This window comes from Phasianus colchicus, chromosome 31, assembly GCF_987193195.1.
Source record: "Phasianus colchicus chromosome 31, bPhaCol1.hap1.1, whole genome shotgun sequence".
NCBI classification, from domain to species: Eukaryota; Metazoa; Chordata; class Aves; order Galliformes; family Phasianidae; genus Phasianus; species Phasianus colchicus.
In genome coordinates this window covers 2,475,928-2,494,620 of record NC_143466.1, presented here as the reverse complement: position 1 = coordinate 2,494,620, position 18,693 = coordinate 2,475,928, and the positions used below count along the sequence as shown (strand labels likewise).

At 58.9% G+C, this 18,693-nt stretch overlaps 1 protein-coding gene across 1 annotated transcript in view; it reads right to left on the bottom strand.

Annotated features, from left to right (window-relative positions):
• The window catches only part of SHANK1 (SH3 and multiple ankyrin repeat domains 1), a gene marked incomplete at its 5' end in the record, with an annotated part of 142,119 nt that overhangs the window by 72,404 nt on the left and 51,022 nt on the right, over positions 1–18,693 (bottom strand). The window contains one exon of the mRNA XM_090127546.1: positions 10,130–10,205. Within this exon, the coding sequence (XP_089983672.1) occupies positions 10,130–10,205 (76 nt within the window). The remainder of the gene's footprint in view (positions 1–10,129; positions 10,206–18,693) is intronic.

Here is an 18,693-nt window from a genome sequence, read left to right as displayed (position 1 = left end):
GTCATTAAGGGGGGATTTGGGGCGGTTTTGGGATTTGGGGTTTTGGGGCATTTTGAGGCATTTTGGGGTGGTTTTGGGATTTGGGGTTTTGGGGCATTTTGGGGGGATTTGGGGGGTTTTTGGGATTTGGGGTTTGGGGGCTTTTTGGGGGGATTTGGGGCGGTTTTGGGGTTTGGGATTTTGGGGTCATTTGGGGGCGGTTTGGGGTCATTAAGGGGGGAGTTTTGGGGTTTGGGGTTTTGGGGTCATTAAGGGGGGATTTGGGGCGGTTTTGGGGTTTGGGGTTTTGGGGTCATTAAGGGGGGATTTGGGGCAATTTTGGGATTTGGGGTTTTGGGGCATTTTGAGGCATTTTGGGGTGGTTTTGGGATTTGGGGTTTTGGGGCGTTTTGGGGTCACTAAGGGGGGAGTTTTGGGGTTTGGGGTTTGGGGGCATTTGGGGGGGATTTGGGGCGGTTTTGGGGTTTGGGGTTTTGGGGTCATTAAGGGGGGATTTGGGGCAATTTTGGGATTTGGGGTTTGGGGGCATTTGGGGGCATTTTCGGGCGGTTTTGGGATTTGGGATTTGGGGTCATTAAGGGGGGATTTGGGGCGGTTTTGGGGTTTGAGGTTTTGGGGCATTTTGGGGGAATTTGGGGGTGGTTTTGGGGTTGGGGTTTTGGGGCGATTTGGGCCATTTTGAGGCATTTTGGGGTGGTTTTGGGATTTGGGGTTTTGGGGCGATTTGGGGGATTTGGGGTTTTGGGGTCATTAAGGGGGGATTTGGGGCGGTTTTGGGGTTTGGGTTTTTGGGGCATTTTGGGCCACTTTGAGGCATTTTGGGGTGTTTTTGGGGTTTGGGGTTTTGGGGCATTTTGGGGGGATTTGGGATGGTTTTGGGGTTTGGGGTTTTGGGGCATTTGGGGGAGATTTGGGGGATTTTTGGGGTTTGGGTTTTGGGTCATTTTGGGGTGATTTGAGGCATTTTGGGGTGTTTTTGGGGTTTGGGGTTTTGGGGCATTTTGGGGGGATTTGGGGGGCTTTTGGGATTTGGGGGATTTGGGATTTTGGGGTCATTTGGGGGCGTTTTGGGTCATTAAGGGGGGAGTTTTGGGATTTGGGGTTTTGGGGTCATTAAGGGGGGATTTGGGGCGGTTTTGGGATTTGGGGTTTTGGGGCATTTTTGGGGGATTTGGGGTGGTTTTGGGATTTGGGGTTTTGGGGCATTTTGGGGCGATTTGGGGGATTTGGGGTTTTGGGGTCATTAAGGGGGGATTCGGGGTGTTTTTGGGATTTGGGATTTTGGGGGCATTTGGGGGGGATTTGGGGTCATTAAAGGGGGAGTTTTGGGGTTTGGGGTTTTGGGGTCATTAAGGGGGGATTTGGGGCGGTTTTGGGGTTTGGGGTTTTGGGGCATTTTGGTGGGATTTGGGGCGGTTTTGGGGTTTGGGGTTTTGGGGTCATTAAGGGGGGATTTGGGGCGGTTTTGGGGTTTGGGGTTTTGGGGTCATTAAGGGGGGATTTGGGGCAATTTTGGGATTTGGGGTTTTGGGGTCATTAAGGGCGGATTTGGGGGATTTTGGGGGATTTTTGGGATTTGGGGTTTTGGGGCATTTTGAGGCATTTTGAGGCATTTTGGGGGGTTTTTGGGATTTGGGGTTTGGGGGCTTTTTGGGGGGATTTGGGGTGGTTTTGGGATTTGGGGTTTTGGGGTCATTTGGGGGCGTTTTGGGGTCATTAAGGGGGGAGTTTTGGGATTTGGGGTTTTGGGGTCATTAAGGGGGGATTTGGGGCGGTTTTGGGATTTGGGGTTTTGGGGCATTTTTGGGGGATTTGGGGTGGTTTTGGGATTTGGGGTTTTGGGGCATTTTGGGGCGATTTGGGGGATTTGGGGTTTTGGGGTCATTAAGGGGGGATTCGGGGTGTTTTTGGGATTTGGGATTTTGGGGGCATTTGGGGGGGATTTGGGGTCATTAAAGGGGGAGTTTTGGGGTTTGGGGTTTTGGGGTCATTAAGGGGGGATTTGGGGCGGTTTTGGGGTTTGGGGTTTTGGGGCATTTTGGTGGGATTTGGGGCGGTTTTGGGGTTTGGGGTTTTGGGGTCATTAAGGGGGGATTTGGGGCGGTTTTGGGGTTTGGGGTTTTGGGGTCATTAAGGGGGGATTTGGGGCAATTTTGGGATTTGGGGTTTTGGGGCATTTTGAGGCATTTTGGGGTGGTTTTGGGATTTGGGGTTTTGGGGCGTTTTGGGGTCACTAAGGGGGGAGTTTTGGGGTTTGGGGTTTGGGGGCATTTGGGGGCATTTTGCGGCGGTTTTGGGATTTGGGATTTGGGGTCATTAAGGGGGGATTTGGGGCGGTTTTGGGGTTTGAGGTTTTGGGGCATTTTGGGGGAATTTGGGGGTGGTTTTGGGGTTGGGGTTTTGGGGCGATTTGGGCCATTTTGAGGCATTTTGGGGTGGTTTTGGGACTTGGGGTTTTGGGGCGATTTGGGGGATTTGGGGTTTTGGGGTCATTAAGGGGGGATTTGGGGCGGTTTTGGGGTTTGGGTTTTTGGGGCATTTTGGGCCACTTTGAGGCATTTTGGGGTGTTTTTGGGGTTTGGGGTTTTGGGGCATTTTGGGGGGATTTGGGATGGTTTTGGGGTTTGGGGTTTTGGGGCATTTGGGGGAGATTTGGGGGATTTTTGGGGTTTGGGTTTTGGGTCATTTTGGGGTGATTTGAGGCATTTTGGGGTGTTTTTGGGGTTTGGGGTTTTGGGGCATTTTGGGGGGATTTGGGGGGCTTTTGGGATTTGGGGGATTTGGGATTTTGGGGTCATTTGGGGGCGGTTTGGGGTCATTAAGGGGGGATTTGGGGCGGTTTTGGGGTTTGGGGTTTTGGGGTCATTAAGGGCGGATTTGGGGGATTTTGGGATTTGGGGTTTTGGGGCTTTTTGGGGGGATTTGGGGCAGTTTTGGGATTTGGGGTTTTGGGGCATTTTGGGGCGTTTGGGGGATTTGGGATTTTGGGGCATTTTGGGTCACTTTGAGGCATTTTGGGCTGTTTTTGGGATTTGGGGTTTTGGGGCATTTTGGGGCTTTTTGGGATTGCGGGTTTTGGGGCATTTTGGAGAATTTGGGGCATTTTTGAGACATTTTTGGTTTTTTTGGAATTTGGGGTTTTGGGGCATTTTTGGGATTTTTGGGGGGGCTTTGGGGAATTTTTGGGGTGTTTTGGACAGGATTTTGGGGTTTTTTTGGGGGGATTTGGGGGATTTTTGGGGGGGGTCTCAGTGGGGGGGGGTCCTGGGGGGGCTCAGTGTTTTTTTTTTGGGGGGGGGGTCTCAGTGTGGGGGGGGGGAAACGGGGGGGATTTGGGGGGGGTCCTGGGGTGGGGATTTGAGGGGGTTGGGGGAATTTTGGGGTTTTTTTGGGGGGGATTTGGGGGATTTTGGGGGGGGGTCTCAGTGGGGGGGGGTCCTGGGGGGGGGATTTGGGGGGGGTCGGGGATTTTTTTGGGGGGGGGGGGTCTCAGTGTGGGGGGGTCCTGGGGGGGGGGGGGGAAATGGGGGGGATTTGGGGGGGGTCCTGGAGGTCTCAATTGGGGGGGATTTGGGGAATTTTGGGGGTTTTTGGGGGGGGATTTTGGGGTTTTTTGGGCGGGTTTTGTGGGGATTTAGGGGGGGGTCTCAGTGTGGGGGGGTCCTGGGTGGGGGGTTTCGGGGGGGGTCGGGTTTTTTTTGGGGGGGGTCTCAGTGGGGGGGGGTTTGGGGGGGGTCCTGGGGGTCTCAATTGGGGGGGATTTGGGGTATTGAGGTTTTTTGGGGGGATTTTGGGGTTTTTTTGGTGGGATTTGGGGGATTTTGGGGGGGGTCTCAGTGTGGGGGGGTCCTGGGGGGTTCGGGGTTTGGGGGGGTCGGGGTTTTTTTTGGGGGGGGGTCTCAGTGGGGGGCCCTGGGGGCTTTGGGGGGGGGTCCTGGGGGTCTCAATTGGGGGGGATTTGGGGTATTGGGGTTTTTGGGGGGGATTTTGGGGTTTTTTGGTGGGATTTGGGGGATTTTGGGGGGGGTCTCATCGGGGGGGGGTCCTGGGGGGGGTCAGTTTTTTTTTTTGGGGGGGGGGTCTCAGTGTGGGGGGGGGTAATGGGGGGGATTTGGGGGTCCTGGGGCGGGGATTTGGGGGAGGTTTGGGGAATTTGGGGGGTTTTTTGTGGGGGATTTCGGGGTTTTTTGGGGGGGTTTTGGGGGATTTTGGGGGGGGTCTCAGTGTGGGGGGGTCCTGGGGGGTTCGGGTTTTGGGGGGGTCGGGGTTTTTTTTGGGGGGGGGTCTCAGTGTGGGGGGGGGAAATGGGGGGGATTTGGGGGTCCTGGGGCGGGGATTTGGGGGAGGTTTGGGGAATTTTGGGGGTTTTTTAGGGGGGATTTTGGGGTTTTTTGGGGGGGTTTTGGGGGATTTTGGGGGGGGTCTCAGTGGGGGGGGGTCCTTGGGGGGGATTTGGGGGGGGTCGGGGTTTTGTTGGGGGGGCGTCTCAGTGTCGGGGGGGAAATGGGGGGGGTCCTGGGGGTCTCAATTGGGGTGGATTTGGGGAATTTTGGGGGATTTGCGTGGGATTTTGGGGTTTTTTGGGGGGGTTTTGGGGGGATTTTGGGGGGGGTCTCAGTGTGGGGGGGTCCTGGGGGGGGGATTTGGGGGGGGTCGGGGGTTTTTTTGGAGGGGGGGTCTCAGTGTGGGGGGGGGATTTGGGGGGGGTCCTGGGGGTCTCAATTGGGGGGGATTTGGGGTATTGGGGTTTTTGGGGGGGATTTTGGGGGGGATTTTGGGGTTTTTTGGGGGGGATTTGGGGGATTTTGGGGGGGGTCTCAGTGTGGGGGGGTCCTGGGGGGGGGATTTGGGGGGGGTCGGGGTTTTTTTTGGGGGGGGGTCTCAGTGGGGGAGGGGGGATTTGGGGGGGGTCCTGGGGGTCTCAATTGGGGGGGATTTGGGGTATTGGGGTTTTTGGGGGGGATTTTGGGGGGGATTTTGGGGTTTTTTGGGGGGGATTTGGGGGATTTTGGGGGGGGTCTCAGTGTGGGGGGGTCCTGGGGGGGGGATTTGGGGGGGGTCGGGGTTTTTTTTGGGGGGGGGTCTCAGTGGGGGAGGGGGGATTTGGGGGGGGTCCTGGGGGTCTCAATTGGGGGGGATTTGGGGTATTGGGGTTTTTGGGGGGGATTTTGGGGTTTTTTGGGGGGGATTTGGGGGATTTTGGGGGGGGTCTCAGCGGGGGGGGGCCTGGGGGGTGGATTTGGGGGGGGGTCGGGGTTTTTTTTGGGGGGGGGTCTCAGTGTGGGGGGGTCCTGGGGGTCTTTATGGGGGGGGATTTGGGGGAGGTTTGGGGAATTTTGGGGTTTTTTTAGGGGGGATTTTGGGGTTTTTTGGGGGGGTTTTGGGGGATTTTGGGGGGGGTCTCAGTGGGGGGGGGTCCTGGGGGGGGGATTTGGGGGGGGTCGGGGTTTTTTTGGGAAGGGGTCTCAGTGTGGTGGGGAAATTGGGGGGGGTCCTGGGGGTCTCAATTGGGGGGGATTTGTGGAATTTTGGGGGTTTTTGGGGGGGATTTTGGGGTTTTTGGGGGATTTTGGGGGGGGTCTCAGTTTGGGGGGGTCCGGGGGGGGGGTCGGGGTTTTTATGGGGGGGGTCTCAGTGTGGGGGGGTCCTGGGGGGGGGGGAAATGGGGGGGATTTGGGGGGGGTCCTTGGGGTCTCAATTGCGGGGGATTTGGGGTATTGGGGTTTTTGGAGGGATTTTGGGGTTTTTTGGGGGGGATTTGGGGGATTTTGGGGGGGGGTCTCAGTGTGGGGGGGGTCCTGGGGGGGGTCAGTGTTTTTTTTTTGGGGGGGGGTCTCAGTGTGGGGGGGGGAAATGGGGGGGATTTGGGGGTCCTGGGGCGGGGATTTGGGGGAGGTTTGGGGAATTTTGGGGGTTTTTTGTGGGGGATTTTGGGGTTTTTTGGGGGGGTTTTGGGGGATTTTGGGGGGGGTCTCAGTGTGGGGGGGTCCTGGGGGGGGGGTTTGGGGGGGGGTCGGGTTTTTTTTGGGGGGGGGTCTCAGTGGGGGAGGGGGGATTTGGGGGGGGGTCCTGGGGGTCTCAATTGGGGGGGATTTGGGGTATTGGGGTTTTTTGGGGGGATTTTGGGGTTTTTTGGGGGGATTTGGGGGATTTTGGGGGGGGTCTCAGTGTGGGGGGGTCCTGGGGGGGGGATTTGGGGGGGGTCGGGGTTTTTTTGGGGGGGGTCTCAGTGGGGGTGAGGGGATTTGGGGGTGGGGGCTGGGGGTCTCAATTGGGGGGGATTTGGGGTATTGGGGTTTTTGGGGGGGATTTTGGGGGTTTTTTGGGGGGGATTTGGGGGATTTTGGGGGGGGTCTCAGCGGGGGGGGCCTGGGGGGTGGATTTGGGGGGGGGTCGGGGTTTTTTTTGGGGGGGGGTCTCAGTGTGGGGGGGTCCTGGGGGTCTTTATGGGGGGGGATTTGGGGGAGGTTTGGGGAATTTTGGGGTTTTTTTAGGGGGGATTTTGGGGTTTTTTGGGGGGGTTTTGGGGGATTTTGGGGGGGGTCTCAGTGGGGGGGGGTCCTGGGGGGGGGATTTGGGGGGGGTCGGGGTTTTTTTGGGAAGGGGTCTCAGTGTGGTGGGGAAATTGGGGGGGGTCCTGGGGGTCTCAATTGGGGGGGATTTGTGGAATTTTGGGGGTTTTTGGGGGGGATTTTGGGGTTTTTGGGGGATTTTGGGGGGGGTCTCAGTTTGGGGGGGTCCGGGGGGGGGGTCGGGGTTTTTATGGGGGGGGTCTCAGTGTGGGGGGGTCCTGGGGGGGGGGGGAAATGGGGGGGATTTGGGGGGGGTCCTTGGGGTCTCAATTGCGGGGGATTTGGGGTATTGGGGTTTTTGGAGGGATTTTGGGGTTTTTTGGGGGGGATTTGGGGGATTTTGGGGGGGGGTCTCAGTGTGGGGGGGGTCCTGGGGGGGGTCAGTGTTTTTTTTTTTGGGGGGGGGTCTCAGTGTGGGGGGGGGAAATGGGGGGGATTTGGGGGTCCTGGGGCGGGGATTTGGGGGAGGTTTGGGGAATTTTGGGGGTTTTTTGTGGGGGATTTTGGGGTTTTTTGGGGGGGTTTTGGGGGATTTTGGGGGGGGTCTCAGTGTGGGGGGGTCCTGGGGGGGGGGTTTGGGGGGGGGTCGGGTTTTTTTTGGGGGGGGGTCTCAGTGGGGGAGGGGGGATTTGGGGGGGGGTCCTGGGGGTCTCAATTGGGGGGGATTTGGGGTATTGGGGTTTTTTGGGGGGATTTTGGGGTTTTTTGGGGGGATTTGGGGGATTTTGGGGGGGGTCTCAGTGTGGGGGGGTCCTGGGGGGGGGATTTGGGGGGGGTCGGGGTTTTTTTGGGGGGGGTCTCAGTGGGGGTGAGGGGATTTGGGGGTGGGGGCTGGGGGTCTCAATTGGGGGGGATTTGGGGTATTGGGGTTTTTGGGGGGGATTTTGGGGTTTTTTGGGGGGGTTTTGGGGGATTTTGGGGGGGGTCTCAGTGTGGGGGGGTCCTTGGGGGGGGATTTGGGGGGGGGTCGTGGTTTTTTTTGGGGGCGGGTCTCAGTGTGGGGGGGGCGTTTGGGGGGGTCCTGGGGGTCTCAATTGGGGGGGATATGGGGTATTGGGGTTTTTGGGGGGGATTTTGGGGTTTTTTGGGGGGATTTTGGGGATTTTGGGGGGGGTCTCAGTGGGGGAGGGTCCTGGGGGGGGGTCGGGGTTTTTTTTGGGGGGGGGGTCTCAGTGTGGGGGGGGGAAATGGGGGGGATTTGGGGGTCCTGGGGCGGGGATTTGGGGGAGGTTTGGGGAATTTTGGGGGTTTTTTAGGGGGGATTTTGGGGTTTTTTGGGGGGGTTTTGGGGGATTTTGGGGGGGGTCTCAGTGTGGGGGGGTCCTGGGTGGGGGGTTTCGGGGGGGGTCGGGTTTTTTTTGGGGGGGGTCTCAGTGGGGGGGGGTCCTGAGGGGGGGGGAAATGGGGGGGATTTGGGGGGGGTCCTTGGGGTCTCAATTGCGGGGGATTTGGGGTATTGGGGTTTTTGGAGGGATTTGGGGGTTTTTTGGGGGGGATTTGGGGGATTTTGGGGGGGGGTCTCAGTGTGGGGGGGGTCCTGGGGGGGGTCAGTGTTTTTTTTTTGGGGGGGGGTCTCAGTGTGGGGGGGGGAAATGGGGGGGATTTGGGTGTCCTGGGGCGGGGATTTGGGGGAGGTTTGGGGAATTTTGGGGGTTTTTTGTGGGGGATTTTGGGGTTTTTTGGGGGGGTTTTGGGGTATTTTGGGGGGGGTCTCAGTGTGGGGGGGTCCTGGGGGGGGGTTTGGGGGGGGGTCGGGTTTTTTTTGGGGGGGGTCTCAGTGGGGGAGGGGGGATTTGGGGGGGGGTCCTGGGGGTCTCAATTGGGGGGGATTTGAGGTATTGGGGTTTTTTGGGGGGATTTTGGGGTTTTTTGGGGGGATTTGGGGGATTTTGGGGGGGGTCTCAGTGTGGGGGGGTCCTGGGGGGGGGATTTGGGGGGGGTCGGGGTTTTTTTGGGGGGGGTCTCAGTGGGGGTGAGGGGATTTGGGGGTGGGGGCTGGGGGTCTCAATTGGGGGGGATTTGGGGTATTGGGGTTTTTGGGGGGGATTTTGGGGTTTTTTGGGGGGGATTTGGGGGATTTTGGGGGGGGGTCTCAGTGTGGGGGGGTCCTGGGGGGGGGATTTGGGGGGGGTCGGGGTTTTTTTGGGGGGGGTCTCAGTGGGGGTGAGGGGATTTGGGGGTGGGGGCTGGGGGTCTCAATTGGGGGGGATTTGGGGTATTGGGGTTTTTGGGGGGGATTTTGGGGGTTTTTTGGGGGGGATTTGGGGGATTTTGGGGGGGGTCTCAGCGGGGGGGGGCCTGGGGGGTGGATTTGGGGGGGGGTCGGGGTTTTTTTTGGGGGGGGGTCTCAGTGTGGGGGGGTCCTGGGGGGGGGATTTGGGGGGGGTCGGGGTTTTTTTGGGGGGGGTCTCAGTGGGGGTGAGGGGATTTGGGGGTGGGGGCTGGGGGTCTCAATTGGGGGGGATTTGGGGTATTGGGGTTTTTGGGGGGGATTTTGGGGTTTTTTGGGGGGGATTTGGGGGATTTTGGGGGGGGGTCTCAGTGTGGGGGGGTCCTTGGGGGGGGATTTGGGGGGGGTCGGGGTTTTTTTTGGGGGGGGGTCTCAGTGTGGGGGGGTCCTGGGGGTCTTTATGGGGGGGGATTTGGGGGAGGTTTGGGGAATTTTGGGGTTTTTTTAGGGGGGATTTTGGGGTTTTTTGGGGGGGTTTTGGGGGATTTTGGGGGGGGTCTCAGTGGGGGGGGGTCCTGGGGGGGGGATTTGGGGGGGGTCGGGGTTTTTTTTGGGGGGGGTCTCAGTGGGGGGGGGGAATTGGGGGGGGTCCTGGGGGTCTCAATTGGGGGGGATTTGTGGAATTTTGGGGGTTTTTGGGGGGGATTTTGGGGTTTTTGGGGGATTTTGGGGGGGGTCTCAGTTTGGGGGGGTCCGGGGGGGGGGTCGGGGTTTTTTTGGGGGGGGTCTCAGTGTGGGGGGGTCCTGGGGGGGGGGGAAATGGGGGGGATTTGGGGGGGGTCCTGGGGGTCTCAATTGCGGGGGATTTGGGGTATTGGGGTTTTTGGAGGGATTTGGGGGTTTTTTGGGGGGGATTTGGGGGATTTTGGGGGGGGGTCTCAGTGTGGGGGGGGTACTGGGGGGGGTCAGTGTTTTTTTTTTTGGGGGGGGGTCTCAGTGTGGGGGGGGGAAATGGGGGGGATTTGGGGGTCCTGGGGCGGGGATTTGGGGGAGGTTTGGGGAATTTTGGGGGTTTTTTAGGGGGGATTTTGGGGTTTTTTGGGGGGGTTTTGGGGCATTTTGGGGGGGTCTCAGTGGGGGGGGGATTTGGGGGGGGTCGGGGTTTTTTTTGGGGGGGGGGGTCTCAGTGGGGGGGGTCCTGGGGGTCTTAATGGGGGGGGATTTGGGGGTCGTGAGGGGGATTGGGGGAACTTTGGGGTTTTTTTGGGGGGGGATTTTGGGGTTTTTTGGGGGGGTTTTGGGGGATTTGGGGGGGGTCTCAGTGGGGGGGGGTCCTGGGGGGGGGATTTGGGGGGGGGTCGGTGTTTTTTTTGGGGGGGGGTCTCACCTGGGGGCGTCGAAGCTGTCGTAGGAGCCCACGGTGTAATGGCGGAAGAGGCGCTTGGCTTTCTCACTGCGAGACTCTGCGGGGGGGGGGACACAAAAATTGGGGGGGGGGCACCTCAAATTTGGGGGGGGGGCACCCAAAAGTGGGGGGGGAAGCATAAATGGGGGGGGGGACCCAAAGTGGGGGGGGAGGCATAAATGGGGGGGGGGACCCAAAGTGGGGGGGGGGGGGCACCCAAAAGTGGGGGGGGGGGGCATAAAGGGGGGGGGGGCACAAAGTGGGGAGGGGGGGCAACTAAAAGTGGGGGGGGACATAAATGGGGGGGGGGGACCCAAAGTGGGGGGGGGGCACCCAAAAGTGTGGGGGGGGGACATAAAGGGGGTGGGGGCACAAAGTGGGGAGGGGGGGCACCTGAAAGTGGGGGGGGGCATAAAAGGGGGGGGGAGGGACACAAAGGGGGGGGGGGCACCCAATAGTGGGGGGGGGGGACATAAAGGGGGGGGGATCCCAAAGTGGGGGGGGGACATAAATGGGGTGGGGGCACAAAATGGGGAGGGGGGGCACCTAAAAGTGGGGGGGGGCATAAATGGGGGGGGGGACCCAAATCGGGGGGGGCACCCAAAAGTGGGGGGGGGACATAAAGGGGGGGGATCCCAAAGTGGGAGGTGGGACATAAATGGGGTGGGGGCACAAAGTGGGGAGGGGGGGCACCTAAAAGTGGGGGGGGGGACATAAATGGGGGGGGGGGGACCCAAATGGGGGGGGGGGGCACCCAAAAGTGGGGGGGGGGCGCATAAAGGGGGGGGGGAACCCAAAGTGGGGGGGGGGACATAAATGGGGGGGGGCACAAAGTGGGGAGGGGGGGCACCTAAAAGTGGGGGGGGGCATAAATGGGGGGGGGGACCCAATGGGGGGGGGGGCACCCAAAAGTGGGGGGGGGGGCATAAAGGGGGGGGGGAACCCAAAGTGGGGGGGGGGACATAAATGGGGGGGGTGGCACAAAAGTGGGGAGGGGGGGGGGGTCCCAAATTTGGGGGAGGGGGCACAGAAGTGGGGGGGGCACCAAAATTGGGGGGGGGGGCACCCAAAGGGGGGAACCAAAAGTGGGCGGGGGGCACCCAAAAGTGGGGGGGGACTCCAAAATTGGGGGGGGGGCACATATAAGAGGGAGGGGGGGGGCACCCAAAGTGGGGGGGGCACCAAAGTGGGTGGGGGGCACCCAAAGGGGGGGGGGACATAAATGGGAGGGGGGGGGAACCCAAAGTGGGGGGGGGTCAGCAAAATTGGGGGGGGGCACCCAAAGTTGGGGGGGGGCCCAAAGTGCGGGGGGGGGGGCATAAGGTGGGGGGGGTCCATTTGTGGGGGGGGGAGAGACATAAATGGGGGGGGGGCACCCAAAAGTGGGGGGGTGGGCATAAATGGGGGGGGGGAATAAGTGGGGGGGCACCCAAAGTGGGGGGGGGGGGCACCCAAAGGGGGGGGGGGACATAAATGGGGGGGGGCACAAAAGTGGGGGTGGGGGGGCGGTCCCAAATTGGGGGGGGGGGGCACAGAAGTGGGGGGGGGACGCCAAAATTTGGGTGGGGGGGGTCACCCGAAGTGTGGGGGGGGGGCAGCAATGTGGGGGGGTTTGGGGGACCCCAAATTGGGGGGGGGGCACCAAAGTTGGGGGGGGGGGCACCTAAGGGGGGGGGAGAGACATAAATGGGGGGGGGGCAGCCAAAAGGGGGGGGGGGCATAAATGGGGGGGGGGGGCACCCAAAGTGGGGGGGGGGCACCCAAAAGTGGGGGGGGGGACATAAAGTGGGGGGGGGGATCCCAAAGAGGGGGGGGGGACATAAATGGGGTGGGGGCACAAAGTGGGGAGGGGGGGCACCCAAAAGTGGGGGGGGGGGCAGCAATGTGGGGGGGTTTGGGGGACCCCAAATTGGGGGGGGGGCACCCAAAAGTGGGGGGGGCATAAATGGGGGGGGGCACCCAAAGTGGGGGGGGGCACCCAAAGGGGGGGGAACCCCAAAATTGCGGGGGGGCCACATATAAGAGGGAGGGGGGGGCACCCAAAGTGGGGGGGGCACCAAAGTGGGTGGGGGGCACCCAAAAAAGGGGGGGGGGCACCCAAAGGAGGGGGGGGGCACCCAAAGGAGGGGGGGGGCACCCAAAGGAGGGGGGGGCATCAGTGGGGGGGGAGGGGCACAGAAGTGGGGGGGGGGGCAACCCAAAAGGGGGGGGGGCGCCCAAAAGGAGGGGGCACCCAATGTTGGGGGGGGGGGCACCTAAGGGTGGGGGGACATAAATGGGGGGGGGGGCACACAAAGGGGGGGGGCACCCAAAATTGGGGGGGGGGCACAAAAATGGGGGGGGGCATCAATGGGGGGGGGCATCAGTGGGGGGGGGTGAGGTTATGGGGTGAGGCTGTGGGGTGAGGTTATGGGGTGAGGCTATGGGGTCAGTTATGGGGTGAGGCTATGGGGTCAGTTATGGGGTGAGGCTATGGGGTCTGGCTATGGGGTCTGTTATAGGGTGAGGTTATGGGGTGAGGCTATGGGGTGAGGCTATGGGGTGAGGCTATAGGATCAGGCTATGGGGTGAGACTATGGGGTCAGGTTATAGGGTCAGGCTATAGGGTGAGGTTATAGGATCAGGTTATGGGGTCAGGTTATAGGGTCAGGCTATGGGGTCTGTTATAGGGTCAGTTTATGGGGTGAGGCTGTGGGGTGAGGCTATGGGGTCTGTTATAGGGTCAGGCTATGGGGTGGGGCTATGGGGTCTGTTATAGGGTCAGGCTATGGGGTGGGGCTATGGGGTGAGGTTATAGGATCAGGCTATGGGGTGAGGCTATGGGGTCAGGTTATAGGGTCAGGCTATGGGGTCTGTTATGGGGTGAGGCTATGGGGTGAGGCTATGGGGTGAGGCTATGGGGTCTGGCTATGGGGTCTGGCTATGGGGTCTGGCTATGGGGTGAGGCTATGGGGTGAGGCTATGGGGTGAGGCTATAGGATCAGGCTATGGGGTGAGACTATGGGGTCAGGTTATAGGGTCAGGCTATAGGGTGAGGTTATAGGATCAGGTTATGGGGTCAGGTTATAGGGTCAGGCTATGGGGTGAGGCTATGGGGTCTGTTATAGGGTCAGGCTATGGGGTCAGGCTATGGGGTCTGTTATAGGGTCAGGCTATGGGGTGGGGCTATGGGGTCTGTTATAGGGTCAGGCTATGGGCTGAGGCTATGGGGTGAGGTTATAGGATCAGGCTATGGGGTGAGGCTATGGGGTCAGGTTATAGGGTCAGGCTATGGGGTCTGTTATGGGGTGAGGTTATGGGGTGAGGTTATGGGGTGAGGCTATGGGGTCAGTTATGGGGTGAGGCTATGGGGTGAGGTTATGGGGTGAGGTTATGGGGTGAGGTTATGGGGTAGGTTATGGGGTGAGGCTATGGGGTGAGGCTATGGGGTCAGTTATGGGGTGAGGCTATGGGGTCTGGCTATGGGGTCTGTTATAGGGTGAGGCTATGGGGTGAGGCTATGGGGTGAGGTTATAAGGTGAGGCTATGGGGTCTGGCTATGGGGTCTGTTATAGGGTGAGGTTATGGGGTGAGGCTATGGGGTGAGGCTATGGGGTGAGGCTATGGGGTGAGGCTATGGGGTCTGGCTATGGGGTCTGTTATAGGGTGAGGTTATGGGGTGAGGCTATGGGGTGAGGCTATAGGATCAGGCTATGGGGTGAGACTATGGGGTCAGGTTATAGGGTCAGGCTATAGGGTGAGGTGATAGGATCAGGTTATGGGGTCAGGTTATAGGGTCAGGCTATGGGGTCTGTTATAGGGTGAGGCTATGGGGTGGGGCTATGGGGTCTGTTATAGGGTCAGGCTATGGGGTGGGGCTATGGGGTCTGTTATAGGGTCAGGCTATGGGGTGGGGCTATGGGGTGAGGCTATGGGGTGAGGTTATGGGGTGAGGCTATGGGGTCAGTTATGGGGTGAGGCTATGGGGTCTGGCTATGGGGTCTGTTATAGGGTGAGGTTATGGGGTGAGGCTATGGGGTGAGGCTATAGGATCAGGCTATGGGGTGAGACTATGGGGTCAGGTTATAGGGTCAGGCTATAGGGTGAGGTTATAGGATCAGGTTATGGGGTCAGGTTATAGGGTCAGGCTATGGGGTCTGTTATGGGGTCAGGCTATGGGGTGAGGCTGTGGGGTGAGGCTATGGGGTCCGGTTATAGGGTCAGGCTATGGGGTCTGTTATAGGGTGAGGTTATAGGATCAGGCTATGGGGTGAGGCTATGGGGTCCGGTTATAGGGTCAGTTGTGGGGTCAGGCTATGGGGTGGGGCTGTGGGGTCTGTTATAGGTTCAGGCTATGGGGTCTGTTATAGGGTCAGGCTATGGGGTGAGGCTATGGGGTCTGTTATAGGGTCAGGCTATGGGGTGACGTTATAGGGTCAGGCTATGGGGTGGGGCTGTGGGGTGAGGTTATAGGATCAGGTTATGGGGTCTGTTATAGGGTCAGGCTATGGGGTCAGGTTATAGGGTCAGTTGTGGGGTCAGGCTATGGGGTGGGGCTGTGAGGTGAGGCTATGGGGTCTGTTATAGGGTCAGGCTATGGGGTCAGGTTATAGGGTGAGGCTGTGGGGTCAGGTTATAGGGTGAGGCTGTGGGGTCAGGTTATAGGGTGAGGCTGTGGGGTCAGGTTATAGGGTGAGGCTGTGGGGTCAGGTTATAGGGTCAGTTGTGGGGTCTGTTATAGGGTCAGGCTATGGGGTCAGCTTATAGGGTGAGTTGTGGGGTCTATTATAGGGTGAGGCTATGGGGTCAGGTTATAGGGTGAGGCTATGGGGTCAGGTTATAGGGTCTGTTATAGGGTGAGTGTGGGGTCTGTTATAGGGTGAGGCTATGGGGTCAGGTTATAGGGTCAGTTGTGGGGTCAGGCTATGGGGTGGGGCTGTGGGGTCAGGTTATAGGATCAGGTTATGGGGTCAGGTTATAGGTTCAGTTGTGGGGTCAGGCTATGGGGTGAGGTTATAGGATCAGGCTATGCGGTGAGGCTATGGGGTCTGTTATAGGGTCAGGGTATGGGGTCAGGTTATAGGGTCTGTTATAGGGTCAGGCTATGGGGTGAGGCTATGGGGTCTGTTATAGGGTCAGGCTATGGGGTCAGGTTATAGGGTCAGTTGTGGGGTCAGGCTATGGGGTGGGGCTGTGGGGTCTGTTATAGGGTCAGGCTATGGGGTCAGGTTATAGGGTCAGTTGTGGGGTCAGGCTATGGGGTGAGGCTATGGGGTCTGTTATAGGGTCAGGCTATGGGGTCAGGTTATAGGGTCTGTTATAGGGTCAGGCTATGGGGTGGGGCTGTGGTGTGAGGCTATAGGATCAGGTTATGGGGTCAGGTTATAGGGTCAGTTGTGGGGTCAGGCTATGGGGTGAGGCTGTGGGGTCTGTTATAGGGTGAGGCTATGGGGTCAGGTTATAGGGTCAGGCTATGGGGTCTGTTATAGGGTGAGGCTATAGGATCAGGCTATGGGGTGAGGCTATGGGGTGAGGCTATGGGGTCAGGCTGTGGGGTCTGTTATAGGGTCAGGCTATGGGGTGAGGCTCTGGGGTCAGGTTATAGGGTCAGGCTATGGGGTGGGGCTGTGGGATGAGGTTATAGGATCAGGTTATGGGGTCAGGTTATAGGGTCAGGCTATGGGGTGAGGCTATGGGGTCTGTTATAGGGTCAGGCTATGGGGTCAGGTTATAGGGTCAGTTGTGGGGTCAGGCTATGGGGTGGGGCTGTGGTGTGAGGCTATAGGATCAGGTTATGGGGTCAGGTTATAGGGTCAGTTGTGGGGTCAGGCTATGGGGTGACGCTGTGGGGTCTGTTATAGGGTCAGGCTATGGGGTCAGGTTATAGGGTCAGGCTATGGGGTCTGTTATAGGGTGAGGTCATGGGGTGAGGCTATGGGGTCAGTTATGGGGTGAGGCTATGGGGTGAGGTTATAGGGTGAGGCTATGGGGTCTGGCTATGGGGTCTGTTATAGGGTGAGGTTATGGGGTGAGGGTATGGGGTGAGGCTATAGGATCAGGCTATGGGGTGAGACTATGGGGTCAGGTTATAGGGTCAGGCTATAGGGTGAGGTTATAGGATCAGGTTATGGGGTCAGGTTATAGGGTCAGGCTATGGGGTCTGTTATAGGGTCAGGCTATGGGGTGAGGCTCTGGGGTCAGGTTATAGGGTCAGGCTATGGGGTCAGGTTATAGGGTCTGTTATAGGGTCAGGCTATGGGGTGAGGCTATGGGGTCAGGTTATAGGGTGTGTTATAGGGTCAGTTGTGGGGTTGGGTTATAGGGTCAGGCTATGGGGTGGGGCTATGGGGTCTGTTATAGGGTCAGGCTATGGGCTGAGGCTATGGGCTGAGGCTATGGGGTGAGGTTATAGGGTCAGGCTATGGGGTGAGGCTATGGGGTCAGGTTATAGGGTCAGGCTATGGGGTGAGGCTATGGGGTCAGGTTATAGGGTCAGGCTATGGGGTCTGTTATAGGGTGAGGTTATAGGATCAGGCTATGGGGTGAGGCTATGGGGTCTGTTATAGGATCAGGTTATGGGGTGAGGCTATAGGGTGAGGTTATAGGGTCAGTTTATAGGGTGAGGCTATGGGGTCAGGTTATAGGGTCTGTTATAGGGTCAGGCTATGGGGTGGGGCTGTGGGGTCAGGTTATAGGATCAGGTTATGGGGTCAGGTTATAGGGTGAGGCTGTGGGGTCTGTTATAGGGTGAGGCTGTGGGGTCAGGTTATAGGGTGAGGCTCTGGGGTCAGGCTCTGGGGTCAGGTTACAGGGTCAGTTGTGGGGTCAGGCTATGGGGTGGGGCTGTGGGGTCTGTTATAGGGTCAGGCTATGGGGTGAGGCTATGGGGTCAGGTTATAGGGTCAGTTGTGGGGTCAGTTTATAGGGTCAGGCTATAGGGTGAGGTGATAGGATCAGGTTATGGGGTCAGGTTATAGGGTCAGGCTATGGGGTCTGTTATAGGGTCAGGCTATGGGGTGAGGCTGTGGGGTGAGGCTATGGGGTCTGTTATAGGGTCAGGCTATGGGGTCAGGTTATAGGGTCTGTTATAGGGTCAGGCTATGGGGTGGGGCTATGGGGTCTGTTATAGGGTCAGGCTATGGGGTGGGGCTATGGGGTCAGGCTATGGGGTGAGGCTATGGGGTGAGGTTATAGGGTCAGGTTATAGGGTCAGGTTATGGGGTGAGGCTATGGGGTCTGGTTATAGGGTCAGGTTATGGGGTGAGGCTATGGTGTCGGGTTATAGGGTCAGGCTATGGGGTCTGTTATAGGGTGAGGTTATAGGGTGAGGCTATAGGGTCGGGTTATAGGATCAGGCTATGGGGTGGGGCTGTGGGGTGATGCTATGGGGTCAGATTATAGGGTCAGTTGTGGGGTCTGTTATAGGGTGTGGCTATGGGGTCAGGTTATAGGGTCAGTTGTGGGGTCAGGCTATGGGGTGGGGCTATGGGGTGTGTTATAGGGTCAGGCTATGGGGTGAGGCTATGGGGTCAGGTTATAGGGTCAGGTTATAGGATCAGGCTATGGGGTGAGGCTATGGGGTGAGGTTATAGGATCAGGCTATGGGGTGAGGCTATGGGGTCTGTTATAGGGTCAGGCTATGGGGTGAGGCTCTGGGGTCAGGTTATAGGGTCAGGCTATGGGGTCAGGTTATAGGGTCTGTTATAGGGTCAGGCTATGGGGTCAGGTTATAGGGTGTGTTATAGGGTCAGTTGTGGGGTTGGGTTATAGGGTCAGGCTATGGGGTGGGGCTATGGGGTCTGTTATAGGGTCAGGCTATGGGGTCAGGTTATAGGGTCTGTTATAGGGTCAGGCTATGGGGTGGGGCTATGGGGTCTGTTATAGGGTGAGGCTATGGGGTCAGCCTATAGGGTCTGTCATAGGGTGAGTTGTGGGGTCTGTTATAGGGTGAGGCTATGGGGTCAGGTTATAGGGTCAGGCTATGGGGTGGGGCTATGGGGTCTGTTATAGGGTGAGGCTATGGGGTCAGGTGATAGGGTCAGGCTATGGGGTCTGTTATAGGGTCAGGCTATGGGGTGGGGCTGTGGGGTGAGGTTATAGGGTCAGGCTATGGGGTGAGGCTATAGGGTCTGTTATAGGGTCAGGCTATGGGGTGAGACTGTGGGGTCAGGTTATAGGGTGAGTTGTGGGGTCTGTTATAGGGTCAGGCTATGGGGTGAGGCTATGGGGTCAGGTTATAGGGTCTGTTATAGGGTGAGGCTATGGGGTCAGGTTATAGGGTCTGTTATAGGGTGAGGCTATGGGGTCAGGCTATAGGGTCTGTTATAGGGTGAGTTGTGGGGTCTGTTATAGGGTCAGGCTATGGGGTGAGGCTATGGGGTCAGGTTATAGGGTCTGTTATAGGGTGAGGCTATGGGGTCAGGTTATAGGGTCAGGTTATAGGGTCAGGTTATAGGGTCAGTTGTGGGGTCAGGCTATGGGGTCAGGCTATGGGGTGAGGCTATGGGGTGAGGCTATGGGGTCAGGTTATAGGGTGAGGCTATGGGGTCAGGTTATAGGGTCAGGCT